The 12,051-nt window shown below is 33.4% G+C and overlaps 1 protein-coding gene across 3 annotated transcripts in view; it reads right to left on the reverse strand.

Moving 5' to 3' along the window:
• Positions 1–1,417: 1,417 nt before the first annotated feature.
• USP53 (ubiquitin specific peptidase 53) overlaps positions 1,418–12,051 on the reverse strand; it is a 78,528-nt gene continuing 67,894 nt past the window's right edge. For all 3 annotated transcript variants that reach the window (XM_021938750.2, XM_021938751.2, XM_021938749.2), the window contains 2 exons: positions 5,527–5,623; positions 1,418–4,611 (listed from right to left, as the gene is read on the reverse strand). In XM_021938750.2, coding sequence (XP_021794442.1) covers positions 3,741–4,611; positions 5,527–5,623 — 968 coding nt within the window. In that variant the 3' untranslated portion in view covers positions 1,418–3,740. The remainder of the gene's footprint in view (positions 4,612–5,526; positions 5,624–12,051) is intronic.

A 12,051-nucleotide genomic window follows, 5' to 3' on the forward strand; every position in this document is an offset into this window, starting at 1 on the left:
ACTACCAGATACTCTGAAAATTTCTAGTATAGTGAAGATGGAGAGATCTTGGTGTGAAGGTTAATTTTATGTGTCATCTTGATTATGCTAGAAGATGCCCAGATTTCTGGGTTTGTCCATGAGGGTGTTTGCAGAAGAGATTAGCATTTGAATCAGTAGACCAAATAAAAAGGAGCCATCCACTCCACTGTGGGTGGGCATCATCCAATCCCGTGAGGGCCTGGCTGGAATAAAAAGGCAGAGGAAGGGCAAATTCTGTCTTCTCTCTGCTTGAACTGGGACATCCATGTTCTATCCTTGGACATTGGTTCTCCTGATTCTCTGGCTTTCAGACATGGAGCAGGGCCCCTTGGTTCCCAGACCTTTGGACTTGGACCGGAACTACACCATTGGCTTTCCTGGGCTTACTGTCTGCAGACAGCAGATGGTGGGACTTCTCAGCCTCCATAATCATGTGAGCCAATCCCTCATAATAAATTTATTTCTATATGTCTCTATATATATCCTGTTGATTCTCTTTCTATGGAGAACCCTGACTTAGTAATATGACATGACTGTAATTGGCAGTTTTTAAAATTTTTAAAATTGGTGGCAGTATGAAGTTTGAATCTTTCCTATAGATAAGAAATTGTGCCTACAATTAAAGTGCCATAGCAAGTATAGTGACTGCTTACATTACCCTCAGTTTGAAGGCTTTTAAGGAGTGGATAAATGGAACACCAAGAAGTTGCAAACTTGCTAACAAAACATAAAAAAAGACATCAAAAGAAAATCAATGTGACTTTACTCTGATAAATTCTTTTGTAAATTCACACCATTTTATATAAGTGAAATGATTGTTTTAGTAGTTCCTTTTGAAATGAACTGGCTTATTAGCAGTTTCAAGGGATAGTTTTTAGGGGGCTTAACCTGAACGTTTCAGGATGTAAAGAGCCGCAAATACTGAGTCCATAAGTGGCATGAGAGTACATTTGGAGACTTCAGCCTGTGCGCTAAGAATGTTTTTTACATTTTAAAATGATTGGGGGGAAAAAAAAAAGACTTTCATAACATGAAAGTTATATGCAATCTGGATTTCTATGTTGACAAACTTTTACTGGAAAACAGCCATGCTCGTTCATTTACATATTGTTTATGACTGCTTTCACATTACAAAGGCAGAGCTGAGTAGTAGTTACAGAAATATTATGGTCCACAAAGCCTAAATTATTTTCTATCTTTATAGAAACTTTGCCAACTCCTTTTCTAAGGAGCTGTGCTTTAGACCTTGCTGGAGTTTAACTCTCAGGATCTCTCCTGTGATAGATAACATTTCATGATCAGTGAAATTCCAAGTATCCGTGACTTAACCCATAGTAATCCATGTTGGGGGGAGGGTGACGCACAGTTCATGAATGCAAAGAGAAGTCCAATCATATAAACTTAAAAATCAGTTTATCTTAAATTTTTTTTTGGATGAGAAGAAATTGATTTCACATGAAAATATAACATTGTGAAGGTAAGTATTTTAAACATTACAGCTGTTGGCTGAATTATTTACAAAGTTATAATGAGCTTATATCTGGATGAAAACATCTATAAAAATAAATAGGCACCCTAGATGTAAAAATTTTACATGAAATAAAATGATTAGTGTATATATATATATATATATCGATCTGTATTTGGAGTGTTGAATCAACATAAAAATAAATGGTCAGTTTCTAGTTTGTGTAGCAGTACATGAGTCAGGAGGTTTCAACTGTACAGTACTTAAAAGAGGCAAAACTGGACATTTCTATTTGATGTCTACAACTCAACTGAGTTGAAAAGACAAATCTCTGAAACTGCTGTTAAATACAAAAATTAGTTTAAATGTTTCAAATAATACATTTCCAACTCACATCTTAACCAAATAGAAAAAAAAAAAAAACTACACAAACTTTCTGACAGCTATTAAAAAACTTGAAGCCCATTTTTCTAGTATTTTACAGTGTTGTAAAAGCAGTAAAAACTTTGGTATTTCAAATACAGGTTTACAAACTATTTACAAACCCTCCATACTAAAAAATTATGTTAAAAATAAGTTTTCTTAAACGATAAAATTAATTTGGGATTCAAGTATTTCTAACTTATGAGAATATAAAGTAATGATCACTCACTATTATAGTTAGAAAAGGCTAGTAAAAACTATAGGTAGAAGATAAAATTGGGCCACGACTTGGTAACTGGTTAAACTTTTAGTTAGACTTTTATAAGCAGTTATTTTCTGTTTATCTAACAGTATTCACATTAAATTATTTACAACATTTTAGAATGTTTTAACACGATTTATGGAATCAGTCAAGTGGCTACATTTACTAGTTTATTGAATTATATTTATGAGGTTTATCCATTTAGGAATGTAAGGAAAATTTTTGTTCTGTTTCTCAGTTATCTGGAGTGAACATAAAACTATTCTAAACCACAATTAGTTTACCAGCATAGTACAAAATAAAATGACAACTAATGAAGTTAAGGCAATTAAAGTAACTTATTTTTACTCGTAAGGTTACCATAATAATAAAAATTCCTTTAATTTTCAAAGCCCTCTTCATGAAAACTAGCTGGGATAAAATTACTATTTGTTCAAAGTAGATAAAAGGTAAGGATGCTTCAATTAAACATTTTATTAAAATTAAACTCTATATGAAAGGTAGAAATTTAATCTGGAAACGTAGATAGATTTTCAAATTCAGATAAAATGGGTTGACAACCTATAAGCAGGTAATATTACAGCAAAGAAAAGGTAGGCAATGACAGTGACATACCAGTGGGGGCCCTACATTAATTCCTAACACTGCTGGTTAGCAACCCAAAGTAAACCAAACCAAAATAAAGATCTTTCATATTTCATACAAAATTAGAAAAAAGAGTAACGAGATAAATAAATATACTAAAGTTTAAGTATTTTAACTTTTTAATTTACATGGCTAAAGTAGTATTTATGAATACCTATAAACAGTCAAAGGCCTAATTTAGGTAGATACTCAGAAGACAAAAGTTCTAGGAGCAAAATTAAATTCTATCTGATCTTGAAAATTTACAAATTTTAATCATATAAGGCTTTTCTTCCCCCAAATGCTATCAAATTCACAAGTCATTTTTTTAAAGACACTTAAAGGGATCATATGCAGTGACTATCATAGAAGTCAAAAACAAATGGGTGAAGCCCTTTTCTGGTTACCCATTAGAAAGTGCTTCTTCATAAAGCAATTCTTTGACAAAAAAGTACCAGGCTATGTATCACCTGGTACTTTTCAATTAGCATAGTTTATAATCTCCACACATGAGTACTGGTTAGTTTAATGCTTCCCAGTCTACTGGCCACAAAATAGGGGGACAAATTTAATTTTTATTCAACTGTAGCATGTAACGAATGAATTATTGTATCTCCCTGATTTTCTATTTTTCACGGCATGCCAAGACTATTCAAAGGGAATTTCTTAAATATCTAATAAACTGATCATAAAATTAGATATGTGTATACACATATATATATGTATAGTGATTAACAACTTTAAAAATGCCACGGGCTTTAATTTTATCTATCACTAGGTTTGGTCAGTAGGTTCCTATTATATTTAAATGGCCTCTGAGAAGTAAAATTTGGTCAATTTTACCAGTTATCTATTAGAATGTATGCTAGGTTTATATCTTTGTTCAGAAGGGCAGCTTGAACCAAGATTATTTTGTAACACAGGTCCTAGTCCTTTTTCACTCTAAGATAGTGAATTATTACAAAAGCCACTGCTCTCTGGAAAAGCGAGCTTGGGCCTCTGATGGTATTTCAATCTATATGTATCTGTCATGCAGCTATCAACTGAAAAATAGGTAGTTAAGGAAACTGTCTCATTTGGACACGTAGAAATAGAGTCTAGTTCTGGTTGGCAAAATCCATCAACGGCACCTGAGTTTGCCTGAAAATCATTAGTTGGGGAGTTGGACGGGCAGTTTGGTGTGTTGCCAAAACACTCTCTCACTTGAAATGTTTCTTTATGTCTTTCATCATTCACATGTGTACTCACTTCTAAACTTGGTTCTGAAGCTGTACTTAAACTGTGCTTCGGAAGATGAGAGGTAGCTTTAAACACCTCTGTAAGTTTGATATCAGGTGTAGATTCGCTTTTCTCTGACTGTGGCACAGTAGTTATAGCATATTTCTTTGGTGGCAAAGGGGGTGGTGGATTCTGGCAAAAAAGTTTTGGCATCTGACACCCATCAGATCTACCGGCTGACTGAATTATACATTCTGTGGATAGAGAGTTCTCAAAGTAACATTGATCCATGATATTTTGCTGCAGGATGAGAGGAGCAGTTGCTGGCTTTAACCCAACAGTTCTTAGGTGTGAAGACCATAATGAAGATGTTTCATTACTGTTCACTCTCTTCCCAGAAGCAGAGTTATCAACGCGAAACGGCAAACCTGTTCTCTCAGAATTTTCTATATTAAGCCACTCAGAAAATTTGCACTCATTTGGTTTTTCAAGTTTCTGTTCATCTGACTGGTGCACATGTTCTCTTGCATTATGGTCCTTGGGTAGTAGACTGGACGAAGGAAATAACTTTCCATTGTTTTCATGTACATGTGATCTGAAATATGAAAATAAAAACAAAGCTAGAACACCCTATGCAAATATGTGAAACTAGGGGAAAAAAAGTTTTGTAGTTTGATTTTCCCAAAATACAGTTTATATTATTTTTACAACAAAACCACAAAAATGGAAAGACGTTTGCAACCATTAACATTTTCAACTCTCTCCAAATCCAAACTCTTTATGTCAGAATATGTGTTTACCAGAAACAGCCATCATTACCAGAATCCCATTTCTAATAATTAGAAATATAATTTTAAAAACTCACTTCAACTTAAAACACTAAAATTACATTTATTTGTAACAATATATAGAATTTGAGGAAAGTGTTAACAGTCAAACAGTACCCTAAAACATCTCCCCACCAACATTCTGAACTTTAAAGGCAACAGAGGTAGAAGTACTTAAATTTTGATATGTAGTAGTATAGTATATTACTTTATTTTATTTTGCTATGGCGAGGGTCTTGCTATGTTGCCTAGGATGGCTTTAAACTGGCCTCAAGTGATCCTGCTGCCTCAGCCTCCTCAGTAGCTAGGATTACAGACATGTACCACCATATCACACCTGGCTGTATACTAGTTTAAAATAATTTAATCAAGATTACCTTTAGGTGATAGTTATTTTCTAAGGTGAGGGTTAATGATACTATAAACTAAGCTTCAAATTTTCTCTTGGAAAATATCACTTACCTCATAAGAATGCTGTGAGGATTGAAACAGACAATCAGATACTGTACCTGGTACTTTGTAAGCTCTCTATCCTTCGATCCACATTCTATTAACGATTCCCAATAAGAAAGGCATCTTAATACTGTAGACCCATTGCTTTCAAAGTAATAATATGTATTTATGCCCTTCTGATAAACAATGTGCCTATAATACATGTATTTAGGGAAAAAAATTATGATTACCTTTTTATCAAATTATTTTTTATTTGTAAATGTGATTCTGGGTGGAATTCGTGAGATTTATAGTCTGCTTCCAAATTCCTGAGTTCTTTTCTAAAGCCTAGGGTTGGGTGGGGTGGGGAGAAGAGATGAGGAAAACAAAATTATTTAAATTATCTTACAGAATTTATTTCATTTATACTTTTCTATATTTACATAAAGCTTTCTATAAACAGGTAAACTCTTCCAATTAAAAAAAAATGAATTCTTGAAGACTCAATTCAAAATAACAGTTCTTTTTTTAACGCTTTATGCAAAATTTCTTCAGTTTATTATCACTTGAGGGTGTCATCCGTGACAGAATAGTGCTGTTCCTGCTGGGTCATGCAGATCGGTGTATGTGTTTCCCCTGTTACTTGAGACAAGATCTTTACTGACCAAGTGTTAACAGTGAAAAAACCCTGCATTTGAAGATTGTTGGCTTGAGTTGAAGTTTGGACTCACTAATTATGGGTAGGTAAACAAGCCTCTTAACTTCTTAAAATTTCAGTTCCCTCACTTATATAATGTGATAATGATAATCCATTTTACCTACCTCATGGGAATATTAGGAATTTAAACTGAATTAAAATTGGTAGGAGGTTATTATGACAGCATATAAAATACACCACTACTAATTAGCTACCATTTATTGACTGCTTACTCAAGTTGTGAGAATGGATATTTCATTTAATCTTTACAATAACCTTAATAAGAAATGACTATCAACTTGATGTTACAGATGAGAAAACAGTGGCTTAGAAATGCTAAGTATATATATCCATATACTACAGAATTAGATCTTTATGACTCAAAAGTTCGTGCTCTTAACTAACATGATGCCATAATGCTTTCTAATAATTGATACTTAACTTCTCCCCTGGTTCATACATTTAATAGGCACCAAATAGTTTTTGAATTTAATTTTAATGAAATCTTATGAAAAAAGTTATACTAATTTACAGTGTGAATTTTGTTACTTCCAAGTGTGTTTATACTTCCAAGCCTGCTACATGGTAAGATTTCATATACCAATTAACCATTTTCTCTCTGTAATTATAGCTAGCTCTTGATTAGTGCCTAAAGGTCAATGTAGCACCAAATAAAATACAGCAGATCTATTTCCCTCTGAACGATTCTAGAAGAATTCACTGGAGAGCCTTTAACAATATTAATGTTCAGAGTAAAACATTATCTACATTTGGATTTCTCTCTACAAAACATGACCTTAACCAGCTATTGCCCTCTAATCTTTAATATAATTAAATTAAATTAATGTCCAGACTACAGATAAAGTAGGCCCAACTGAACAAACAAAACCCTGAAAACTAAAAATTATTTTAAAAGGTAGAGATGAAGAAAAGGGAACTAAGACATTTGGATTTGTACAGGAGTTTACCTGAGACCATCTCAGTTTTTGATTCCCCCTTATGGGACAGCAAGTGCTTTATATCTGAGAACCTGAAGGTCTACAGGGAGCTTTTTCCTTTACTAAGGCACAAGGGTCCTGGGGCACCAATATACTGATAGAAAAGTCACAACCTCTAACGTATCAACAAAGCACAAAAGTATCTTTAATTACTTTGTGAACATCATCACCCGCTTATCGTAGAAATGAGAAGTAGAAAACTGTATAAAATTATTTTAGTCATATATCACCACAATGATGATAGCTACAGTTTATGGAATACCCAATATGTACCAAGTCTTAAGATTATTCTAGTTCAGCAATTCTCAAAGTGTGGCCTTGGAGCCCTGGAGGTCCCCAAGACCCTTTCAGGCAGTCTATGAAGTCAAACTATTTTCATGATAATATTAAGATGTTACTTTTCTTTTGGACTGTGTTGCCATTTACACTGATGGTGCAAAAACAATAATGGATAAAACTGTTAGCATAATTCAAGGTAGTAACACTAAACTGTACTAACTGTATTCTTCATTGCCATATACTTGTGTGTGTGTGTGTGTTTTTAAGCCAGTTTTACTCAAAGAATGCTTGATAAAACAGTAACAATTATTTTATGAATTTACTTCATTTGCACATCTTTTTATTATTCTATGTGAGGAAATGGGAACTATGCATAAAGCACTTTTGCTGTGGTAATACCACGCATGAGAGCAGTTTCAAGAAAAAGCATTTATAAGACTGTCTGAGCTGTCAGCTGAATTTAGCTGGTTTTTCACAGAACACCATTTTTACCTGAAAAGATACCAAACTTTGGTTATTCAGACTTGGGTACTGGCAGACCTTTTCTTAAAAACAAGTGTACCTGTCAATTCATGGAAAACAACTGGCAATATTTATTACCAATGATAAAATTCAGGCTTTGAAAAGAAAGTAAGAATTTTGGAAAACTTGTATCCACCACGAGTTTCGCAACTTCCCACTACTTACAAAGACTTTCTGCTAATATCTATGGTGATACTAACAAAAATAGTTTTTAGAAAGATATTAGTGAAATGTATCAACACTTGGAAGCCCTGCATAACTTAGCAAACCAGTATTTTTATTTTTTTTTTTTTAGACAGAGTTTTGCTCTTGTTGCCCAAGTTGTAGTGCAATGGCGCGATCTCGGCTCACTGCAACCTCCGCCTCCCAGGATCAAGCAACAGTCCTGCCTCAGCCTCCTGGGTAGCTGGGATTTCAGCCATGCGCCACCACGCCTGGCTAATTTTTTTATTTTTAGTAGAGACGGGGTTTCTCCAAATTGGTCAGGCTGGTCTCCAACTCCAAACCTCAGGTGATCCACCTGCGTCGGCCTCCCAAAGGGCTAGGATTACAGGTGTCAGCCACCATGCCCGGCCGCAAACCAGTAGTTTTTAAATGACCATACAGAGATGTTACAAAATCATGCATGAGTAAAATATCCATTCAAAGTGCGAGACAAACTAATGTAACGGAGGATGAAAAGTTAAATACTATGGTTTCAGATTTCACACTGCATTAAAGAAACTACTACTTGGTGTAGTGTCAAAGAATATCCACAATTTTTAGGAAAAGCTATTAAAATATTCCCATTTCCAGCTGTATTATCTGTTTGTAAATGGGCTTTCTTCATACATGAAAACATCACAACAGTCTGAATGCCAAAACAAGAATCCAGCCATCTTATATGAAGCCAGGCATTAACTGAGATTTGAAAGCATAAAACAATGCCATTCATCTCACTAAATTTTTGTTTTCAATAGTTAATTTTCATTTAAAAATGTTATTTGTGTTAGCATGTACCGGGTTTATTATTTCTTTAAATGAATAAATATTTTGAAAGTTTCAATTTTAGTGCCTCATTTAGCAAATGCTGATAGACATAACCTATAGAAACAAAAGCTGTTTTAGGTCATAAATCCTTTTCTAAGATTATAAAGATGTCTGAGGCCCAAAAGTTTGAAAACTACTGTTCTAGTTGGTAACAGTTGTCTTTTAAAACATCAGTCACAACTGTTCTGTAAAACAATTCCCCTTTTTACACTTGAGGAAACTTAGGCTCAGGAAAGTTAAGTGACCTAACCAATATTCTATATATCTGGTAAGTAGGAGAATTTAAACCAATCCAGGGTTCACTCCAAAGCTAGTGCTCGTGCCACTGCACTATGCCATTAACATACAAAGTCATTATACTAAATCTCCTTCTGATGAAACTAGGCCACTTGTGTGAACATCAAATAACATGCTGATGCCCATAGAAGATAGCAAAATATATGGCATTAGCATGAACTGTTAATTAATTGTCTACACTTCTGTAACATTTCTAGTAAGTTTTTCTGCATTCTCTTGTATTTTTAGTTGACATTTTCATCATGTTCATCTCATTTTCCTCTCATTCTCCTGCTTCTACTTTACCATACACCAAATCTATGAAAGCTGCAAAGAAAACAAAGTTATTAAAGCAGTAATTTTATTTTTTAAACAATAAGTGTTCTTTATCTTAGATATTTTTTAGGTATTGCCCTATAGGGGGAAAAGAATCTATATTTGATTATGATCAAGCTCTGCAAGTTAAATCTTAGAAGCAATTTCCAAGAAAGAGTCATTTAATATACATGAGAATTTAATACCCTCTATGCCAATATTGCTCATATAGTAAATAATAAAAACTTAAGATAGTAGAATGAGAGGAACTATAAGTCTGGCATTGATTTAAGATTTAACACTTTTACTTCCACTAAATTGCAGTAAGCGCTCTGATTATATATGTGCCTAAAAAAAAAATTTCCCCAGAAGTTAGCACCGTATCTAGCACACAAAAGACATTCAAATGAAGGTCTGCAGAATAAACAATTGCCTCAAAAACACACTGTTTTACTTTTTTTAAAGTCACCTCCATCCTGCCCATCATGTTCCCAACTCAGTGGTGCAGGAAAAGTTAAGTATGAATTGAGAAAATCTTATCTTTCCCTCCCACTTATCTCAAGTCTGTAAGTGCTATACTCATAACACTTTTAAAAAGCAGTATAATTTATCCCAGAGTCTCTCTAGAAGGAATATATTATTTTTCATGTTTAAGAAAATCACTGTGGGTAAGCCTGACACACTACCTGAGGCTCGAAAACTCTGCCAGCGTTTTCAACAGCTATTTTATGATTTAAAAAAGATGTGACAAGAAATAAGATGTCAAAAAGAACCTCAATAATTTGTCAATGTTTAAAGCTTAATTTTTAAGTTGTAATTTGCTACCCAGTGTGATTTTTAACTTCATACTATTAGCCAATTCATAATTTATTCACCAATTCATAATTTCAAGTTTAATGTTCACAAAACAAGAAATAAGTTTATTTAGTTCTTAAGTAATTCTTTACTTTTATAAATTATTCACACAATGGGCAGCAGGAGGCAGCAGAGGTTTTATTAGCATGTTTGAAATTTTAATATCACTGTGGCAGGCATTCAACAAAGTGGTTTGACTTCAGAATTCCAACTAACTTAAAAATAGATATGTTATTTTTCTCTTCTGCTGACATAGACATCCATGTGTCTCTGTGAGGAATTTTGGCTCCAGGTTATTCACAAATCTAAGACAGTTCAATTTTAACACTTTGACACAGAAAAAAAACCCTCAGTATCAAGGCAAGAAACTTTAATAATGCCCATTTTGATTCTGTATACGTAAAAAAACCCAAAGCAGAGTATTCAAGAAATCAAAATACATATTTCATTTGAAAAAAAATGACCTATGTTTAAAATAGACATATATGTATATAGCAATAAAACCAAACTGCTGGCATAGACAATGTAATCTTCACTCTTGTATAATGAGATTTCAGAATATAATGGTAATACTACATTTACAAACCCTAAACATTCAACAGCAATAATCAAATCAATGACTGAATTTACAATAAAAATATATTTGAAATAAATTTGAATATTTTAGAAAAATCAGAAAACTTTAACTAGATAAATATTTATGGCTAAATTTACCACATACTAAAAGGAGTAGAGAGATACTTTAATATGTAGTAATAATCTATACTATCTGAAACCTAAATTTGGGGATTTTACAAAATAAAAAAGCAGGAGTCAATAGTCAATACCTGCTTTTCGCACTGGGATTATAATTTAAAGGAAAAGCAAATATTGCTATTTTGCTACAAAGTAAATTTCAATCCCAGAAGTTTAGTTTCAAAAAAGTACATAGGTAGCCATTTGGTGGTCCTGCGTAGGCCACAGCAAGAGAAAAGATTATGTGTTACCAGTTTGTGAATTCTTAGAGAAAAAAATGTTTAATATGCATAGAAAAAAAAAAAAATCGGCTGACAAAAGTACTTCTTTCTCTAAATACACTTTCTAATGTAGTTATCTTAAATGAACAAAGTCTGTAGTTTGCCAAAAACCTCTTAAAGAAATGTACAAATACTTCTGACAAAATTTTTTATTGACTTAATTCTAGGATGTAACAACATTAAGGACAGTATATTTCACTTAAGAAGGTAGAGGTACAGACTATTTGTACAAGAAGAAATAAGGGACTTAACAGATTTTTTAAACCACTGATTAACTTCTTTCACTCTTATTTGTTATGTCCCAGATCATGACTTTCAGCATTAACTAATCCTGACTTCTAGGATCAACTGAGATTAAGCCAAGTATTGCAGACTCCGGAAGCAAATGGCAAAAGTTGAATTCTTTTGTGATCTGTTACATATGATCTGTAAATATGCTAACCTACTATGTACTTATCTCAGTAGATAACCGCACCTCATAGAAAAAAGAAAGTCCATTAGGTATAAACACTTCAACTGTTCTACCTAACACAAATACACATTAATCAATATCTGCTCTCATCTTTCTCTCCTTCATCACAGAAAAGCTACCATCCTTTTCATTCAAATCCTGTATCTACCTTGTTTCCTTCTCACTCTACCTCAAGGGTCTTACTCCATCAATTACTGTTCTGTTCTATTCTTTATGCCTTTCTCTCCCTGTACATCATTAGTTCCTTATCTTCTGCAATATAAATACCAAGCATGTCCACTTGAAAACAAACAAAACGCAAACTAAGCACTTAGTTT

The sequence above is a fragment of the Papio anubis genome, chromosome 3 (assembly GCF_008728515.1).
Source record: "Papio anubis isolate 15944 chromosome 3, Panubis1.0, whole genome shotgun sequence".
Lineage (NCBI taxonomy): Eukaryota > Metazoa > Chordata > Mammalia > Primates > Cercopithecidae > Papio > Papio anubis.